This window comes from Xiphias gladius, chromosome 7, assembly GCF_016859285.1.
Source record: "Xiphias gladius isolate SHS-SW01 ecotype Sanya breed wild chromosome 7, ASM1685928v1, whole genome shotgun sequence".
Taxonomy (NCBI): domain Eukaryota; kingdom Metazoa; phylum Chordata; class Actinopteri; order Istiophoriformes; family Xiphiidae; genus Xiphias; species Xiphias gladius.
In genome coordinates, this window is record NC_053406.1 from 2,816,457 (window position 1) to 2,837,908 (window position 21,452).

A 21,452-nucleotide genomic window follows, 5' to 3' on the forward strand; every position below is an offset into this window, starting at 1 on the left:
AGTATATGCTGCTGAATTTGGCTCAGTATCTTTGCTCTCCTCATGACTGATCTGGCTTTGTGTGCCTGAGGTAAAACAGGTGTATGTTGATTTATAAGATGACTCTTCACTGCTTTGCATTGTCAGTCACTGCCCTCCACAGTTGCTGGCAGTAGACCAGATCAGAATTTATGTTCCTTTTAGCAGCAATGTGTAAAATGAAATGAAACAAATTCCCACATGACAGAGGTTGTTTTTTGTGCATAGAAAAAAGGTCAGGTGTGCAATGACATTAGGGGTGTCTTTAGTTTTGGAAGATGAGCCAAATGAAACCTATCGCTCAGATTTGACTTTGTAGCGGAGGACAAGGTAGGTGGCCAGTCGTAGGATGATAAAGAAAATGCCTAGGACAATGAAATCTAAGTAGAGCTTTGCATCTTCCACATCCAATAACTGCAGCACCTCCTCAGGCTGTTGGAACTTACACACCTTCCCCGGACACTCTAGCTCTGAACGGTTCATACCATAGATGGACAAGATTACTCCTTCAAACCCATACCTGTGGGAGAGATACAAACAGTGAGGGACATTCATAACTGCAAGTTGTGCATCTTCTTCTGATTCTGAGTCTAAATAACACAAACGTAAAACAAGCAACAAAAAACAACACACTGATGATTTCAGTACTCTTACAGCCTCAAAAATGGGGTTGAAAATTAAAAGGTTATCCTGGGCATGGTGCTCAATAGAAGTCAATAAGGTAAGTGAACTCAGTAGGGGTAATCCTCTTGGGAGCAGAATGTGCTCAGCAAATTTAGTGGCAATCTGGATTTTTAAATTAGAAAGTTGACATTTTAACCTGAATGTGTATCTTGAAGAGAGGTTATGGAGTGTCTAAAATGCAGAGGTTTCATCATATGGATAACAGGAACTTGTTAAACAACTGGACTGTTTGGCCATTTGCTGGAGGAAAGCTCAGGGTTCACCAAAAATATTCCGATTCATCCTCTAGAGACCATGAATATTCACAGTAAAGTTCATTGAGATTAATCCTTTATTTTTGGAATGAGCTTTTTCATGGACCACAATGTTTGCAAAGAGGAGTGTTGCAGAACTACTTAATAAATCAACCTCTAGGGGACCATGATAAGCAATATCCATACCAAATTTTAAATCAATGTGTTCAGTAGATGTTAAAGGAGAATTTGGTGTTTTTACGATTTTGGTGTATTACAATTCTTACTTTAGTAACTTTGGATATTATTTCTATCTGAAATACTGACATTATACTCCCCAAGTTAATTGCTGAGATCACAGTGACATTGCTAAGTGCTGTGAGGTGTCATAGTGCAGACAATCTGACAAGTTGTAAACAAGCCAACTGTTTAGCCAGATTATCTAAACCAATTAATTCGGAGTAAAATCAAAAGTAATCCCTGATTGCTCAGGAAAAGTGTGTGTACTCACAACCGTAGTAAGTACAGTAAGGTCAATATTGAATGAGCCACTTGGTCTATAAATTATGATAGATGTTCACAACGGACAGTTTGTGTAACAATTTTACTGAGTAAACTTAGTCAACCTAGGGAGTCTGACTACTCATATTTCTTGACCCATTTGAATTGCTGTGATGTTATTCATAGAGGTACACACCTGACATAAGACACGTAGGAGCTCCACTGCAGATACTTGGGGATTGTGTCAAAGTTCACAAAGAATCCAGAGAAAAGCAGCACTGGGATAGCTGTGACAGGTCCAACAAATGTGGCTACCTGTATATGGATGCAGAGAACAAAATCTATTTCATATGTGTAACATATACCAAGAAATCCTATATTTAACAATGCAAACCTGCAGTTACCTCTAGTGAGGTGGAAGCGGCCCCAACCAGCAGGCCTAGGGATTGGGCTACCAGGGCAGTACAGGTGGACAGGGCTATGAAGAGTAGGTAGCGGCTTGCCTCTGGAGGCTGTTCTGTCATCCAGTACACTATGCTGCAGTACATGATGGGGCAGAGGACCTAAAATAAAACTTTCATTAACCTTTATTTAGTGAAAGAATAGTTCAAACCAAAACCCTTATCAAATGCACCCTCATACTGATGTCAGTGGAAACATTACTGAAGCTGGTGCCACAATCAAACACATTGTGAGTTAGGCTCTGATCTCCCACATCAGCTGAATCACAAACAACTGCAGTAAATTGCCTGTTTTTTTCCAATAGTACTATGTAGTTGTTTCTTGCTGTGTGTGGTTTGTCGACACTCAGGTTCACAGTGAACCAACCCACCCCTCCACCCCCAACACTGTGAGCTCACCTGGAATGGGATATCAGCCATGGTCTTGGCCAGGTAGTAGGCTTTCAGGCTGTACCAGTAGTTAAGATGCTCCCTCAGGAACACAGACATCTCCAGAGGAACTAAAATATGGTGCGACATTTAAGATTTTGAAATTGGACCTCACTGATTTGCAAAACAGTATCAACAAGAAACATGAAGTAAATATGAGTCAATTACCACCCCTAGATCATACTCACAAGTTAACACGGTGGGCATGAGCGCACCAAACATGAGGAAAAGCATGGAGAAGAAGAGGAACCCAGTGTTGTTAAAGACCTTGCTGGCATCATTGCCAATGTTCAGATATAGCAAGCCTATTAACACACCTATGGAGATGTGGGACATCAGTCTGAGGTGGGTCAAAACCTGACAAAGGAACAAAAGCAGAAAAAAAAAGATGTAAGAAAATAAGAAATAAAACTTAGATGATTAAACTGCCTGATGGTTTCAGCATAATTTTATTTTAATTTGGTAGAGATACCTTTACTTTTACGTATGTTTTGAACCAGTAAAAATCCATAATATCTGTCCAAAATTTTTAAACAGATGTTGTCACCTACCTGGTCTCGACATATTGTTATGAAGGTTCTCTTGAAGAGGATACAGAACTGTGTTAGTGTGCTTGTGGCAAAAGTATGGCTCTCTATGTGTCCAGCATCCTGTGGAAAATAGAAGCAGATAATATTATAAGAGTGAAAAAGGTGTCCATAATTATATCTCCCTTTCAAGCAAATGCAGCACACCACAGCATACTAGAGGCCCAATCCCAATGTCCACAATCGGACTAATGGACTTTGAGACACATTCCTGCTAAGTCTGTGAGGGCTTGTTTGATTTTCAAGTGCATGAGGGCTCTTTCGCAGACATTTTGAGCCCTTTGTGCACAGTTATTTTTACAGGCATTTCTGCATACTTTGCCTGAGGGAATTACCCACAGTTCATAGTGCTGTGACGTTAAACATGTGGGTTACCAGGGGAAGCCCGGAAGTGTTAAAAAAAAAGGTTAACAAACAAGCATGAGCGCAACCAACCCTACCGTTAAGAGGAAAAAAAGAAGTTTATGAGTAAGTATAAAAACATAACTCAGTGGTGATTCCTATCCAGGAGTGTGTGTAGTTGTTTCTCCCGTGATGCCATGATGATGAATGCCAAATATGCTTTCATAAGATCTGATCCGACAACATTACTATTTTTTTTACAAACAGGGAGCAAAAAACAAACACTCCAATTCATCCAACTGCAGATTGAGTATGAGCTTCACTTTACTGGCTGTAGAAATGCTTCTGCTCAAGGTATAAAGAAAGTGTTCAGCTAGTAAACTTTAGAAATGTCAGTTCATGATTATTTAGCCAGGCAATGGATGACTGTTAACTCAACAGCTAGAGCTAACGCATCTGCTATAAAGTGGTGTGTGTGTTTGTGTGGCATATAGTACTACTGCTTTGGTCAATGTCCTGCTCTGACATTACCTAGCATTTTATCCCAACACACCACTGACCCCAGACTTTGCTTTTCTCAGCAGTTATGCACAAGGGTCTGGGGCAGAGGGACTCCATCAAGCCTCTGAACATTTGTCACAGTAGTTATTCCGCATCAGATGTAGCAGAGGAGGCTGATGAGGTGCCCAGTACCTCTGCTCCAGGGCCATCCACTACCCCAAACCAACTGTCCAAAAGGCCCAAACCAAAAGAGGTTGTAGAATACCTAAAGGAGTACAAAGAAAGGCAGGAGAAGTGGCAGATGGAGCTGAATGAATGGGAGGGAGAGAGGAAGAGAGAGAAAAGAAAAAGCAGAAGCTGGACAACCTTATTGGTATCTTTGTGAAGTTGGTTGAACAGCACAAGTTGCCCTTTCATTTTTTTTGGTATGAGTATTTTAATGTATGATTATCAACCCTATGGATTTTTTTCATTTGATTTTGTTTGTATAACCATACATATTTGTTTTAAAATATGTATGGTTATACATTAAATAGATGTCTGTTTCCTTAAATTAAATGATTCCACATTAAACATGAGTTGCTTTTCATCTGTCTCAGTGCAGTGTTCTTTGAATTGAGATTTCCAGCATGGATACTGAAAGAGTTTGCTTTAAGGGGCATTTGTTGGTGAAAAATTGAAATGTGTGTTGAAATGTCATTCTTTCATAAGAATCACAAGAATCACAGAAGGCAGTAATGTAGTTATTTATAGCTTTATGACGACAAAATTAAATGATTTCCACAAATTTAACTGAAATGTTTTAAGGGTATAATGTATGTAGCTGGTAGCTGGTACTAATGTAAACTAAATGGGATTTGACTAAGTCCAACATTAATTTAAATGTACAAGAAAAATTCATCTTCTGGCATAATCATAATCCCTTAATGGGGCCTGAAGGTGCTGGGGTGCTGATATGTGGGTAAATATCCTGCCCCTCATGTGGGCCCCACTCCTCTCTTGGATGTCATGTAGGTCAAGTGGAGCATGAGGGACCAGGTTCTTCAGGCTGGAGCTCTGGCTCTTCCATGACATCTCCATATGTGAGGCACACATTGTGGAGAAACGCACAGGCCAGGGCACCTTCTGAACAAAATTTGGTCCTAACCTCCATTGCCTTGAATAAGGTGGCCTGCCACCGTGCCTCATGAACCCAAATGTCCTCAATTACGGAACAGGCCCTCCCTTGTAATGGGTGTCTGAAAGGGGTTATAACTGTAATTGGAAGCTCAAGAAAAGGGTAGCCGCCATCTCCCACGGGAAAAAGAACAGGTGGGGGTTGTAGGGAATTGAAATAAACAGGACTGTTTCTCAAAATCCGTGTGTCATGTACCGAACCTCCATAACCAACAAAAATGTCAAGAAATCTTCCAGAGGAGTCACAGATGCCTTGAAGTTGAATGGAGTGAAATTATAGTTAAAACTATGTAAGTGGTTATGTTTGGGTGTTTAATTCATATGTGACAGACATCTATGACCCCCACAACAAGGCCTCATGCTCTGCCAGCTGTCCAAATCATCAGTCAACTTCCTCCAAGGTGTTTGGCTTGGGGAAGAAGATGACCTTCCACTTGCTTCCAAGGATGTCCTTGGCAATCCTGTGCACAACTCTGAAAATGGTTGACTTTGGCATCCAGTAAGACACCCCATGGGCCAGCCAAAAAACAAAAATAAGGACCTTTAAATGATGTCCCCAGCCATGATCCCTATCCTGGTGCAAAATGTTTAGAAGACCGTTGAAAGCCTGCCTTAACATCCTGAAGTCAATCCTCATATCTTGCTCCACATCCATAAACATCCTGCGGACTGGCACACGGGTGTTCAGCCTGGCATATTGGGTATGCTGGTATGCCTACATTTATAAAGAAACACTACATTAACATGGATTTAAGATGGTACACAAAAAACTAATGAAATCAGAAGAATGCAAGCATATGTTACATTACACACTTATTGTATTCATCGGCCCTTTCTTTTAATTATTGCGTAATGATGCATGTTTTGACAAAAACAAGTAAATTGATTATTTGAAAATTACCTTACATCCACTTTGTAAGAGCCTGGAAGATGTTCAAATGAGGCAGTTGGTCCCTTAAGTGCCTTGGCCATGAAGAAAGTAAAAAAAAGTAAAATAAAAAGTTCCAAACCCACAGTAGTAAAAAACATGCTTTGGTGTCGTCAAGGTAATGTGACATGTCTTAAATTGCTATCCAATTCCTATTTATACCACTTCGAGCCCTTGCAGCCTCTCGCACTCAATCCCTTACCAGGTGACATCAATTAAGTCTGTGAGGGTTCAGGTCTTAGGCCTTAGGGGGGACATTGGGATACACCAACAGTCAAGGCCAGATTAACCCTCAACCCCGATTCCATGGAACCCCTGGTGCATTGATGGACTGGTCTCCACTCAAATGCATAAGAGGCTTGTGTTTTTTTTAATGCCGAGGTAAAGTCTGTCTGAACACAGCCTTAGCTTAGCACGAAGTCTGAAAACTGGGGGAAACAGCGAGCCTGGCTCTGTCTAAAGGTAATAAAATCAACCTATCAGCACTTGATAGAATTGCAAAGTGGGAGAAGCGGCTGGTTCCTAAATTGTTTTCCCCATTCTGTATTTCGCAGTTGTCTTTATGATATCCTTATTTTAGTTAACAAAGAAACACTTGTGCATGTTTGTTTTTACTGAAACATGGCTACATACAGTAGCAACATTCCGGACACAACCATTGATTTTTACGGGCTAACTTGCTGCCGAGCTGACAGGGAATGCTCACGGGTTAGTAAGAGTTGTAATGGTGGATTGTGTGTTTATATAAACAAGAAATTTTTCATGAATGCTTTGTTTTTGTCCATAAACTGTTCAACATTAGGGACCTTAATGATCACAAAGTGCTGGCTGTGCTATCTGCTGAGAGAGTTTAGTCTACCAGTCCCATAACACTAAAACGAGAGGCACTACAAGAGCTGTACAGTGGCCTCAGCAGTCAACAAACAGCAGGCCTAGGTGGTTTTACCACCATTGCTGACTTCAGTCAAGCAAATTCAAAGACTCTTTTGCTGAAATTTCAGTAGCCTCTCAAATTTGCAACAGAAGGGAATACACCAAACGTTGTTTACACAAACATAAAAAATGCATATAATTCAGACCACATATCTGTCAGGCTAATCCTAGTATACAGACCACTTTCCAGACCAATCCATTAACAGATTATGGTATAGCCAGAGGGGGCTGTCTCAGCTGTGAGGACTGCTTTAAAAGCATTGATTGGAACATGCTCAAAGAGGCAGCTTCCTATGAGAGCTTCATGAATCTCAAGGGAAAACCAGATGCCATGTTATAGTTTCGCATGTGGCTGAGGATTAAAGATGCTGCATTCAGATTTTGGGAGAAAGCAAGCCCTCAAAGCAGTAACAAATATCTTGTCACGATGCATCAGAGAGGCAAAATGGAATTATATACAGAAAATCAACAGCCACTTTCCTGAAAACAAAGACACAGGGTGCTTGTGGAAAGGCATTCAAGGTCATCACAGACTGAAGCCTCCCTTCCAGATGTGCTTCTTCTATGCACAATGTGACAAGTTAAATAATGTGCTTTCCATCCCCCAGATGACCACGTTCTACATGTGAGTGCAGATATTGTGAGGAAGAACTTGTTCAGGGTTAACCCTAACAAAACAGCAGGACCAGACAAACCCCCAGGCTATGCCATCAAAGCCTGTACTAGACAGCTGGCAAATGTCCTTGCACACATCTTCAACATCTCTCTGGCCCAAGCAGTCATCCCCACATGCTTCAAGTTAGCCACCATCATCCCTGTGCCTAACAAATCTTCCATGTGCTGTCTCAATGCATACTGCCCCATAGGACTCACACTTCATCGTGAAGTGCTACAAAAAGCTACAATTTGCTTACCGCTCCGACCGCTCCACTGGAGACGCTGTGACATCAGACTTTAGCTCAGCTCTCAACACGATCATCCCACAACACTTGATTATGAGGCTGAGCCAGCTAGGTCTAAACACCTCCCTCTTCAACTGGGTCCTGGACTTCTTCACTGGTAGACTGGAGTTGGACATGAAGTACTGTTTACTCAGCCCACTCCCGTTCACGCTGCTGGCATACGACTGCACTACATCTTTCAGGTCCAATCGCATCATTAAATTTGCTGATGACACACAACAACAACAATAGTGGTGGGCCTCATCAGCAACAATGATGAAACAGTTTACAGATAAGACGTGGACCTAGTAGAAATGTGGTGTAACACCAACAACCTTATCCTAAACATAGGGAAAACAAAGGAGGTTATCATTCACTTCAGAAAAACATTTACTGAACACACACCACAGACCATCAAAGGCACCCCTGCGAACAGGTTCAGCAGCACAAAGTTTCTGGGTATGCAGATCAGAGGAGACCTCTCTTGGACCTTACATATGACAGCACTCTCAAAGAAAGCACAACAGCGTGCACAGTAGTGCAGTTTCCTTAAATTCATTAAGCATGGTCCACCCAAAAGGTCCAAGCACTTTGAATTGACTCCACCCAACCCAGCCACAACCTCTTCACCCTCTTACATCCGGCCGGAGGTCCCAGAAGACCTCCTCTGGTAGTAGTCCATGAGAAACGATATTTTGTTTATACATATGTATGTATGACATACAACAATGATGACAACAATAAAACCTTGAAACTTTGAAAGACCCTGAAATGTTAAGATGCCTTTGCCCGCCTTTGCTAAGGAGGAGTAGCTGGTCAGAAGCTCAAATCAGAGTGGTAGCAAATTCAAAACACTTCTTTGAATTGGAGAACAAAACACATAGCCATAGTGACTGAATTCATCCAAAATTGACCCAGTATCCAAAAATAAATTTATGTTAGCTGCAGATTGTATTAATTTTAATGTAATCTGTAAACCGGATTAAATAGTTCTTTAATCTATTAAATAGCGTTTTTTCTACGCTGGGTCCAGTCACTTCTTGGAGTCTACACTGGTTGCTTGGCAACTTCACAGTTACAGTAAGACTGACTGTGAAGAAGAAATGGTCCTGCACATAACTCCCCATAAAACCCCAATATGTTGTTTTTGCACTTTGGTTCTTATATGGATTAAGGAAACAATATATTAAATGTTAAAATGTGAGCTTTAGAGGTGTTGGTTAGTGGATTTTGCTACCTTTAGACAGACCCAGGTTAGCTGTTTCCCCATGTATGTAGTCTTTGTGCTAACTAAGCTAACCAGCTGCTGGATCTTGCTTCATATACAGTATACCATACAGGCATGAGAGTGGTATCAATCTTCTTTTCTCACTCTTGGCAAGAAAACAAATAAGAGTATTTCCCGGAATGTTGAACTATTCCTGTAAAGAATATGTTTCATATGTGCATAATATCAACTGAAAATAAAAAGTTATTAAAACTTAACTTTGACATAGGGTCCCTTCCAAGACATAGCTTTGAGTTTATGTATAATCATCATAGTAAACACATATCTTTTCAGTTTATATTGTGCTTTGGTGGTGCATATTACTGCATATAACAAATTAGCAATACATCAAATAACCACAAAGTAATTGCCACACAATGAAACAGTGAAGTCCCTAAGAGTCTGAGGCTCCAGGACAGTTCCCTACTTTGCCCAACTGACAATCCAGCCTCGGCTGCAGTTTAGCAGCATATCATGTACTACGTACCATGGGGTACTTTGTTGCACAGACTGATGTGCCATTGTTACCACACTGGTTCTTCTTCTCCTCTAATGCACACATTCCACCTTGGACTGCCTCAAACAACACAGGGTTCAAGTCTCCATACTCTCCTGATGCCACTTCAATGACTGAATCAGAGACAAAAACAGAAAGATATAAACATAATAAAGGAATTTTGATGTTTCAGATCATCCTCAGCAAAGTGTAGCATATACATTAATAAATGTGAAGTGAACATACTGAAGTCTGCAGGATTGTGGTAGGTAGGACAGTAAAGGCCCAGACTCTTCAAATAGGGGATGAGGTAAGGGACTGTGCCTTTGTAGATACACTGTCCCTGACTGAGAATGTAAAGCTGTGGAAGGACAAGATTATTCAAGGCTGACAAGTAAATGACATTTTCAAAAAGTTTACGACTGACAGAAACTGTTTCTTTAAACAGCTAATGTCTGTGTAAAATGTTGGACGTGGTATTGACATGCACCACAGCCTCTCATAAAATAAACAGAAACAGGAACTTCCAAACATCCATTAATTTCCTCTTTTATTGGCAGGTGCATACCTTGTCAAACATCTCAAACAGTTTGGCACTAGGTTGGTGGATGGTGCAGATGATGGTCCGTCCTCCCAGCGCCAAAGAACGCATTAGCGAGACCACTTGATAGCATGACGCACTGTCTAAGCCACTGAACAGAGAAAGACAGATATCCAGAAGGGACACTGTAAATGAGAAGCTGGGAAGTAATCTGAGAAGACACAGAAGAGTAAGGACCAAGCCTTTGCTTTCATTCTTTTTGCTGGTGGGATGGGAGTGGTTGCAAACATTTTGTTTAAGCTTTGCCTTTAATGGGAAACTCCACAGAATTTTCACATCAAAGTGTGTTTAAAGGTGTTGAGGAGCACTATTGCACGTGAAAAAACGTGTATATAGTCTTTTGTGTCTCCACAAAAAGCTGTGCAAAGTCTGATATATGTCCTAAAGTGATGTCACTTGAGTCAGCATTAATTGGTTAAAATTTGATCCATTTACGATGACGCATATGTATTGGATTGAAGTATGTCTCACGCAGTTGAAATTTAATATGTTCTGAATATTTTTTATATCTATATTTAACACTCATCTGCACACCAGTGTCTGTCTCACCTGGTGGGCTCATCAAAGAACATGACTGGGGGATTGTTGACCAGTTCAAGGGCGATGGCCAGCCGTTTACACTGACCTCCTGACAGGGAGCTGGTGCGAGTGTGAGCACAGTCAAGGAGCCCTAAAGCCGTCAGAATCTCATTCACCTGGACAGAGAAAGTGAGAGAAAGAGGGAGAGAGGAGGATTTGACAATATCTCAGTTCGCAGAAACATTTTCTTTTTACATTTGTATCCGTATTCATATGTTGACTTGTAAGTGGAAAATGAGCGCACAAAGATTTTGTTCCAAAACACAGTACAGACTGGAAAGTGAGTTTTGATACCTGGAAATATCTTGATAAAATAATCACTGAGTCATTAATACTGATCGACAGCTCAAATATATACAACCAGATATATGGTCATTTTGAGCAATGGTATCTGAAACAGTCATTTTTTAAAAAATCATGAAAATACATCCATGAGAACATTCCCTGTGACTGTTCCAGGCTCCACCAGGGAATTTAATAGACAGAATCTCAAGGCGCAGCTGAGGGATGGCTTCATGAGACCACAATTTCTGGGTCAGTTCTCAACCGAGTGAGAAGTGCTCGTGACTAGAATCAGCACCTCCAAGTCTGAGGTTGGTAAATCTGCCAGAAAACAGGGGATCCTTCTCTTTTCAGTTTGAAAATGAGTCAGTGCCCAAAGTGAAGGAGTACAAGTATGTTGGGGTTTTGTTCATGAGTGAGCTCAAGATAAAACAAGAGGTTAATTGTTTGCATATCAGCATTAATGCGAACACTATACCGGACTGTCATGGTGAAGAAGGAGTTGAGGTGGATTGAGGTTTCCTTCAGGTTTGGAATGAGTTGCTCCTTTTTTGGGGGGGTTTGGTTAACAAGTGAGGGTAAAACAGACTAGGGGATTGACTGATGAAATTGGTACTGAATCTGCAGTAATGCATGTGTAATGCTGGACCATAGCGTTGAAGAGGGAGCGCAGACTGAAGTGAAGCTCTCAAAATACCAGTCGATCTGCATACTAACTCAGCCTCTGGGACAGGGTGAGGAGCTCAGCGATTTTGAAGGAGTAGCAAATTGTAGAACTGCTGCTCCATTGAATTGAAAAAGTAAACACAAGTCTGAATACACCTGCTTGACATCAAGGTTTCAATCTGAGAGATTATCATATTGGAATTGACAAGATTTTCTTGTGCATTTAAAAAAGATTTTGTTGAAAACAGATGACTTACAATTATCTATAAACATATCAATTAATGGCTTAGGTCAATTAAATGTTTCTAGGAAAGTTCATACTGTGCAAACAATGTAATAAAACAAATACTACATATGGTAAATAATAGTAACACTCACTTGGTGATCTGCTGTAGCTAGAAGATACCAAATGGTAATGTGTTCTAACAGGTACAGTAGCTTTGTGTTTTGTGTTTCTTTTCCTCAGATAAATGTTAAATGTCCTTACCCACTTTTAAAGTCCATGTACTATCTGTCCTGCTGCAGCATGGAAAGCAAAGTAAGGCATTGGCATGACTGCATCCAGCCTTTCAGCTGTATCAATTACAAGCCTTGCATGTGTTTTACCTTTTTTGCAAGCCTGGTGTCTGATTATTTTGTCAGGTGTGGGACAAACTCATTTACTTCTAGTGTTTCTGCCGAAATTCTCTGAAATGGATTTTGGAGTAGAGATTTTATTGAATTAGGAGGAGGCTTAAATCCTGAGCACTGAGTTACTGCAGTTGTCATCCCTAGGCCACCAGAATGCCCAATTTGCTACTATCCCTTTGTTTTATCTTCTGATGAAAGTAAATGTAAAGAAGTATCATCATGCTCATACTTTTTTCACCTTGTTTGCCCTAAAACCAAGCAAAATCTTCAATTCCAAATACAGGTAAACTGGTTCACTCGCCACAGTCATGTGGCTTTGTTTTACTTTTGTAAATAGATTTGGTTTGCACGTTGTCCCGACTGAAACTGAAGCTGAGCCTGACAAATACTTTTGGCCACATCAGCTGTTGATTGATAGATTTATTTAGGAGAGAAAATGCTTGATTTTTTTTTTTAACCTGTGATATTCAAACATCAACGACAGTTGTTTGACAACAGCTCAAAGACTTTTTTTTGTGTATGTTAAGCTCTTAGATGTTATTTGTTTAGCTCACCAGTGCTTTTTTCACATCTATAGTTTCATCCAGCTTCAAGTTGGCTGAAACCTGCAGTAAAAAGAAATACAGACACAATCATGTAATGCAACTGGTATTTACAGCACAGCAAAAACAACAGGTGGCATTCTGAAGTCAGAACCCCACTCATTACTAGTTCAGAAAGAATAAACATAGATTTTTTTATGTCATATATGAACATAAATAACATATTGTATAGTTCTTACTATAATAATCAGCCAAAAGTTTCAATATAAAAACACAGTTTGAGCTTGAATTTGTATTTTCCTGGCTATGCTATGAGCCTGTCAGTAACAACTCACCATCATGGCCTCGCGTGCAGTGAGATGTGGCAGCAGCATGTCATCCTGCATAATGTAGCAGGACATTTTCCTGAATGTCCTCAGGTCCCTAGGTTTACCATTTACCAGGATCTGACCCTTCATCCCTGTTTCCCTGGGCAGCAGGAAAGATACACACATACTCAAATAATGAACAATTCAATGGGCTATATATAATGCACTGAAAACACATGTACCCCTATGTCATTTGAGTAGGACATGATTTTTTTCCTGTTTGCACCAAAAATGACTTTGTCATTATTAAGGAAAAGGTTATTATTTTTCCAATAGCTGTAAAGGGGATTTTTTCTCTCTCACCTGTATCCAGCCAAAATGTTCATTAAGGTGGACTTCCCAGCCCCTGAGGGTCCCATGATTCCGATCAGCTCACGACTGCAGAACCTCCCAGACAGGCACTTTAGTAAAGCTTTGAAACCTGACAACAACAGAGAGGGCACTGATGACACTGGTTGAAATGTATCAACAAGGACAACAGCACATTATTCAACAAGAACTTATTGCATAGTAATAAAGGTTCTTCTATTTGTGTTAATTAACTAATTCTTAAACTGTCACTTCCAAATGGAAATATGCCCATTTCAAAGAGTAAATACCAAAATTCAAAATGACACTTAGACCTGCATTAACTAATTCTTTTGGCCACTTGGGGGCAGAGGAAACAAGGGAACACAACAATGATAGATTACTTTCGAAGTTGATATGGCGAGCTTGTTAGCAAACAGCTGCTTATTTACACGTAAAGCAGTTATGAGGTAACATTATCATTCATTTGGAGTTGTTTTTGTGTCCACCTGATGAATTTAGGTCCGATATTCACTCTCTTTTAGCCCTGTTTTGGTCCCCATCAAGTCCTGATGGAAACACCTGTCTCTTTAGCAGCTAAATGCTTCACTATGTTCACTAGCTAGTCTAACTGTGTCTGCTTGCTTTGTGCTGATCAGGTGGGGTACCTTGGGTTTTTAGAGCTTTTTCAATAGAAAACACCTGCTTCCTGTGGCCAAAAATTATCATCTGGTAATTGGGATGATAAAAAATAAATATCAAACATGTCAACAAGAATACAAAATAAGCAAAAGCATATAAAAGGTCAGAAAACTGAAGTTTTAAAAAACTTATCATCCTGTTTTCTCAGACAGGTTGTCCCAGAGTTGCAGATGGTGGCGGGTAATTGGGATTTAGCACCTGATACATCAACAGTTCAACAGACGCGCATATTTATGGAGATAATACTTAATATAAACCTATTAATAGCACTATTAACAAAACTTCCTCACTGGTAGGCTGCAGTCAGTCCAGATCAGCAGCCACACCTCCAGTATCACTCCCCAGGGCTGTGTACTCAGCCCACTCCTGTTCACACTGCTGAAAGGCGACTGCACTGCTTTATCCAGTTCCAACCACATAATTAAGATTGCTAAAGAAACAACAGTGGTGGGCCTCATCAGCAACAATAATGAAACATGTGACAGCTCACTTACAATTGACAGCACTTTCCAAGAAAGCACATTAATCTCTGCACTTCCTGTGTCGACTGAGGAAGGTGAGCACTCCTTCAAAGAGGCACCACTGAACGCATCATGACCACGTGCATCACTGCCTGGTATGGGAACTGCAAGGTCTCTGACTGTAAGGCCTTACAATGAACAGTGAACACAGTAGAAAAGAAAAGATAATCAATGCTTCTCTCCCCTTCATACAACATATATGAAGCAGGGTGCACCTGCAAAGCCCTCAGCATATGGAGGACCCTGCCCACCCCAGCATCAGCCTCTTCACCTTACTACTATCGGGCAGGAGGCACTTCAGCATCAGGACTTCCTCTGTGACCATCCTCAACCCCATCCCATTTGGTCTATGAGAAAGGTTTTTTCTTCTACATATAAATGACATACATGCTAATAGCAATAATGACATCCATGCTAATAGCAATAAAAAAGCTTGAACCTTGAACAATTTTGACAAACTCAAACAAAACCTAGATAACATTTCTGAAAGATAATTTTGTCCATTCATCAATTCCTTCTGCATCTGGGAAGGTGACAGAAGGACACAAACAGAGACAGAAGGAATTATTTCAGAAAAACCAACCAGTGGGATTCAACAAGAACATTATTCCTCACTAGCATCCCACGCAGCCACCAATACTGCTGTTTGTGTTTGATGGGGCCAAGCTCTCTTTCCACGGAACCATCCAGCTGCCCGAAACACCTTAACTGACTTCAGTAAAAATTGCTTTAGTTAGTCGAAAGCAGTACAAATTTACACATCAAACTACCTGCTTATTCATGGACTTATCCAATCTGGTGGCAGCAGGGCATGCAGATGCAGGTCAGGAGCTTCAGTTAATGTTCACATTAAATATTGGAATGTGATCTCAGTGAATCTGACTGTGGCATGATTGTTGGTGCCAGACATGGTGGTTTGACTATTTCTCAAACATGCTACGAAGAACTTAGGCTCTTTTGAGAGCAAAGCAAGGCCCAACCCAGTATTAGAGTGATGTTACCTGTAGAATAATACCAGTAGAAAAGATCAGTTTGTTCCGATTTGGCCAGCACTATTACATCCCAGTTTGAATTCGTTCTAACTTGATTCTTTAAAAAAGTGACAGTCCTACAGGGTACTATTGTAACAAGTGTAAGGCAAAACCCAGTATATGCCTGGTATGCCCTTTATCTGTTTGCTTCTCTCCTACTGTCTGTGCTCATATATACAGTGTTTTAAACAGCCAAATTAACCAATAAAGGATGACGGGACAAATATGAAATAGTGACTGAAACGCAGCCCATTAAAACTACGTTAACCACCAGTCACTTCCAAGCCATTTCCAAGCTGCTGCTCTGCTCTGCTAATATCCTAATTTTTATAACTGTGACGTCGTCTGACAAAATCACCGGACAGATAAGTTAAAGACAATGGCTGTGCTGCAATTTCAGCCATATTTACTTGTAAAATGATCACACTTTGTACTGTGGCTGTGCAAACACACAGTCAAAGTGGTTTTAGATAGCTGTACTGTGTAACTATTGAAAAGAGACTTATAACAAGTTTAAACACATGAATGACATCTTGGATTCAAACTGGGCAGCACATTAAGAAAAAGTTAACCACATTTGTTATTCACCTACAGTAAGTGTTTGGCTGCATGTTCGTCAAAGGTTGAAAGGAATTTATATTTCTGTGTCCTGGCACACACTTTCAACCTACCTCACTTCATTTCTCCTCTCCTCTGTCCTCTGTCTTACCCAGTCAGCTACATTACTGATGACCTAAACTGTCTCAGACAATTCACAACTTATTGGAAACCTCAGAGGGTAAACTCATAAACATTTGCACATACATTATACACCTAGCATCAGATTCATGGATAAAGACTGGCTAGTTTACAGTATCTAACACACATTTACAGTATTCCACAACTTATTGTGGACATTTCCTGAATACTGATACTCATGTCTCCAAACACTGTCTTTTTGAACTTTTGGAATAAATGGAAAACACAGCATTGCTCTAAATTGAATGACTGAATCAGTAGCTATTTGCCTGGGTGGAGGGACTTGCAAGAATGAACAATTTATATGGGAACAGGTGATTGTCGCCAATTGTGTGTTGGTAGCTACAGTATAGTGTAAAGAATTAGGACTGGTTTTGGTTTGGGTCTGTCAAAGTGTAAATGACATTTTAGCCCCGCTGATAAGGCTCTAAGGGACAGAAGCTCAGTACATAAATGAAAAAATCTTAACCTGCACATTCTCAAGTTGAACTGAGTGTATTGAATCATCCCTGTTCACTGGTGACCGAAAACACCACTTTCAGCTCAGCCATGATATACAGTATGTCACTTTCTGGTTAAAGATTTACGGAAAGACCTCACAAACAACTATGATGCAGTAAATGCGTTACGTGAAAAGGATATGAATAGGTGGTTACTTTAAAAAAGTGCTTATATACTGTATGCCTTATTTTGTCCTGAACAGAATGGAGCAGTTTGAACCAGTAACATAGTGAACTTAGAAACCAAGAGTGAACTGAGCAGTCAAAAGCAGCAACATCATGTCACAACATTGTGAATGGTGACTGCTTACTGATGTACTTGCTTAGAGCAAATGCTCTAAGCAAACTCTAAGTTGCTATGAGTCTTTGTAATATATTTAAGGGAATTTCCACATCTACGTTTAGAACCAAAATCAACAATATCTAGAGTACTTAGGTCTGTCCAACACATGTGTCAGGTGCAAGTACCACTGCAGCTTCTAGGGACTTGTAGATCTTCATCCTTTGTTTTTATGACAGAAAGATATCCCAATGTGGTGTATACTTTGCTCCTTCAATGAAAAACTGTAATGTCAGGAAACTAACTTGACTGCATCACCTGACCGTACATTGTATGGTGACACCTCAGTTTTGTGTGCTAACCTCAGTGTAGGAAAGAAGAATCATTAATGAAGACAATTTAGTCATCTTTACTGTATATGCATGGAGGGCATGCTTCCAATTATCTGTATTTAAACTATCCATGCATCAGAAAATGCAGTGATTGAAGAACAAGCTGCACATGGATCATTACTGTATCTTCAGTTCAGCAAGTTAAAAAAGTAAATTACTTTGATCTGGGTCTGCTTGACCAAAATACACACAGTGATAACACATGTGTAACTACTGCATTTGTATATTACTGTCTACGACTCCAATGTGTAGTGTCAATTGATCCTCGTGAGAAATCCATGGACAGAGATGGATCTTGGGGAGGGCAGTGTGTCAGAAACAATCATCCCTGCCCCCTCCTCTGTTCTGTCAGTATCTATTTGGGGAAATTATCTCGAAAAGGAAGATCAATAGAGAGAATAGAGAGTTACAGGAACTCAGTAACTCAGAAAGCATCAGTCGGTTCAGTTCACTGCTGGACGCCTCAATAGTTGGTCATGTGCTACTGGTTTAGTTTAATGGTGTTTCTGAATAGGGAAAGGGCAGGAAGAAACAGAGTGAGGATGAGAGAAAGAAATATCCCTTAATAATCCCTTAACAACAGGATTTTTCTCAGTCTGACAGACACTTTCAGAGAACAGAGCTACTGCAAGGCCAAATGGATGTGAATAATTAACCTTGCTCTAGCCACTGGGCCACACAGAAGTATTAAGATACCAATACTTATTCTTGGCCACTTTTACTAGATGTCTGCACAACAAATATGTCCTCAAAACTGTCTTGTCTGGTCCACAACTCACAAAACTGAACAGACTGTGAACAGACCAGATATCCCATCTAACTCCTGCCAGTTGTGTATATCTATTTATATTCCATCATAGAAGCACAAGAAGTTTATGTAATAATTCAACCAAAATGTGCCGTTCTAATATCCAAGCCTGATGCAGGCAGAGTTGCCAGATCAGGCAGTTTTCTGCCCAGTTGGGCAAATTTTTTTATTTAATTGGGCAGGTAAAAATTGTTTTCTGTCAGAACTGGATAATTCTGGGCTACCTTTTTTGCAATTTCAGTGGTTTACCTTGTTACGCTATATTCTAATGTAGCGCCACCTTCTCTACTCCAAGTACTGTGGAGGTGGACAAGTTTGAATACCATGTCAAGGCTAAATGCATACAAAACTGGCCAAAGAAATCTGGCAAAAGCCAACATTGAGGATTTATTGTTTATTTAAGAAGGATTGTAAATGTGAAATATATGTTAAGTATAACTTGTCTAAAAGTAGGAAATCAGTGGTGCACAGATAAAATATAGTACATTGCCATTACAAATTGAAACTGGAAGATACAGAGGTGTAGTTGAAGGTGAAAGAATCTGTGAACACTGTAAAATGTATGATGTGGAAAAATAAATTTTATTCTCTCCTGTCTTGTACATGATGATTTTTGACAACAATTGTTTAAAAAAATTAATTTCCACTGCTATGCTGATGATACTCAGCTATATGTGCCTGTAAAAGGAGATCAAAACAAAATCAACAGAATAAAATCAAAATTTTCATTAAAACGTAGTTAAAACATACTGTACATTTGATTCAGATCATAAATACTGTAAATAGTCTATATTAATCTGTAATCCAAATCTAAAGCGGGAAAATTATTTCCATTAATGCGCATAATTTTGCCAAGAGGTGAAATATAAAGAGAGAAAAGCAGTGGGCAAAGAACATAATCCTGGGGTACTCCATATTTCACATCAGAAAATACTGACGTATCATTATTATAGGAAGTGCAATATGCTTTTTTGAGGTAGGTAAGACTTTAACCATGTAAAAGCCAAGCCAGAGATACCAAATTGGGAGCATACAATGGTCAGTGGTATCAAAAGCTGCACTGGGGTGACAGGCAAAAGTTTCCCTATTGTAATTAGTCAAACATTTCTGTTTTTCCCATTAATTAGCTTAAATAGCTTTTCTGATTGATTAGCATTTTTCTTGTGCTTTGGCTAAAGACAAATAAAATTGTATTAAATGGACATGATTTGTAATTACTTAATATTTTTGTGATACTGACCAGGGGAGTACTTTTTTTAGATACTGTATGTTAAATCACAAGTCTCCATGCCTAGTTTTACTTTGACCCACCACACCCAACTCCCTGCATAGACTGTCACTCTTGATGATACACTTCCAGGAAAATGCCAAAACACTCTTTAGGCCGGTCAGTCTCTTTTCCATCCAAACCATTTCAGAGTGCAGAACAAAGAGACAACCAAGTTTAGTTCAAATATACACATTTCACCATTATAATGTTACTTTGTTTGATTAATGTTTCATGAAACAGATTGTAACAGATCATTTAATGTTTAACAGATTGTTTTGTATTGCATTGTAATAGATTGCAAAGTGTCATAAGGCCTGACTACAGAAACTGTCAGCCAAGATTGTTGATGCATTAATGTTGTAAGTGAGAATAAAGATGTCCTTATTTACTTCTTTTTTTTAATCTAAGCAATATAAATATGTAATATTTTCTTTGCAATATTTCCTTTTCATGTGTAGAAAAAACCATCCATTCATCCCTACTTGACTGCTTCTAATAAAATGTTGGCATGGCTTGTTAGATCCTTTGCTTAACTGTGCACCTAATTCTCTTCAACCTTTGAAGAAAATGCAGGCAAATACTTACTTTAGATAAATAACTCAATACTTTTTATTGATGTGCTGTTCAGTTCGAGTCCAGGATTTCTTTCATGCAGTACAGCTCCCTATCAACGTCAGATGGTCGTTGAACCAACGTCCTGTCATCACTGTAGTTTTTTTCAGTTAGATCATAGCTTGAATTCAAGGAGCCTATACCCTTACCCCTTCACAAACTGATTAAAATAGACATAATGGGTAGATGTCTGTTACCTCTCCTCCTCCAGCATGGTCCCTCTTGGATGGTGTAGGAGAGGTCGATGAACTCCAAGTCCACAGCTGAGCGTTTGGGTAGGTGGGAGAAACGTTGCGCTTCAGTGATCTCATTCTCAACCTTCTTCAGGTGGGTCAACATGGATGGCTCCTGCTGCTGCTGAGGCGGAAGCTGGGATAAAGGCTGGCCTTCTCTGTTACATATGATGGCCTCCTCCATGGAGATACTCACAGACTCAGGTTCCAGTGCCTTATTGTCCATACCAGCTATCTGTCTGTGGTAGGAGGGGTAAGGGAAGAGGGCCAGGAAAGAGACAGGTACAGGAGGTGTGAAGGACAAAATTGGAGAAAGAAGGGAGGTCAGTCATGCTTAATTATCTGCTAGCATGTCTAATTTTACAGCCACAGCTAGGGGTTTGGTACCTTTCTAGCATTTTTGGAGGTCAATTATGGTATGTGGGCATGTGTTACTGTGTAGAAACCCATTTCCTGGTAAGCAGAGACAGCTCAATATCACTTATGATAAAGGCATTTATAGCTGTGAACAAATCAACCATGTCTCATGAATTAAAATCCATTTTGGAGGAAATGCATTGGCTAGTTGGATTACATCCACTGGCAAGGTTTTGTTTCAATGCAGTAAGTACTGTGATGTTCTTATACTGCAGAGAAAAGTCATGGGGAAGAGATACAGTACAAGCAGTGGATGGTTGGGTGTACAAAGCATTTCAGCAGCAGAGACCAGAGTTTACATCCTGTCTCCTACTTCAAGTCAGCATTGACTCTTTCAATATTTAAGCAAGATGACAATCCATGATCTTAACAGAGTGCTTGGACTCCCCTGAAATAACCATAAAGATATTCATCTTTCAACTTTAGTTGCCAGGAGATGATATTGAAAGACATACCAATGAAATACAGTGACAGTGAACATTTTGAAGATACAGT

The 21,452-nt window shown here is 39.9% G+C and overlaps 1 protein-coding gene across 3 annotated transcripts; it reads right to left on the minus strand.

Annotated features, from left to right (window-relative positions):
• Positions 1-254: 254 nt before the first annotated feature.
• On the minus strand, positions 255-20,766 carry LOC120792019 (ATP-binding cassette sub-family G member 4-like). 3 transcript variants are annotated; one of them, XM_040130999.1, is made up of 15 exons: positions 20,505-20,766; positions 13,469-13,586; positions 13,133-13,265; positions 12,810-12,860; positions 10,648-10,793; positions 10,066-10,189; positions 9,744-9,858; positions 9,521-9,631; positions 7,859-7,884; positions 2,878-2,976; positions 2,515-2,683; positions 2,297-2,397; positions 1,841-1,999; positions 1,633-1,751; positions 255-538 (listed from the first exon to the last, which is right to left on the minus strand). In XM_040130999.1, exons 1-15 carry the CDS (start codon positions 20,764-20,766, stop codon positions 313-315), a joined length of 1,959 nt encoding a protein of 652 aa, XP_039986933.1. In that variant the 3' UTR covers positions 255-312. The 3 variants fall into 3 exon arrangements, with proteins under 3 accessions (XP_039986933.1, XP_039986932.1, XP_039986931.1); XM_040130998.1 differs by lacking the exon at positions 7,859-7,884 and having other exon boundaries at positions 9,513-9,631; XM_040130997.1 differs by lacking the exon at positions 7,859-7,884 and having other exon boundaries at positions 9,489-9,631.
• Between the last annotated feature and the right edge of the window lie 686 nt (positions 20,767-21,452).

Excerpts from the sequence above, each read along its gene's own strand:
- LOC120792019 (XM_040130997.1), bottom strand. The coding sequence starts at position 20,766 with ATGGACAATAAGGCACTGGAACCTGAGTCTGTGAGTATCTCCATGGAG. Across the intron at positions 2,977-9,488 it reads GTGCAACAAAGTACCCCATG|GATGCTGGACACATAGAGAG; the intron begins GTACGTAGTACA and ends TATTTTCCACAG. Across the intron at positions 2,398-2,514 it reads CATGCCCACCGTGTTAACTT|TTCCTCTGGAGATGTCTGTG; the intron begins GTGAGTATGATC and ends ACCATATTTTAG.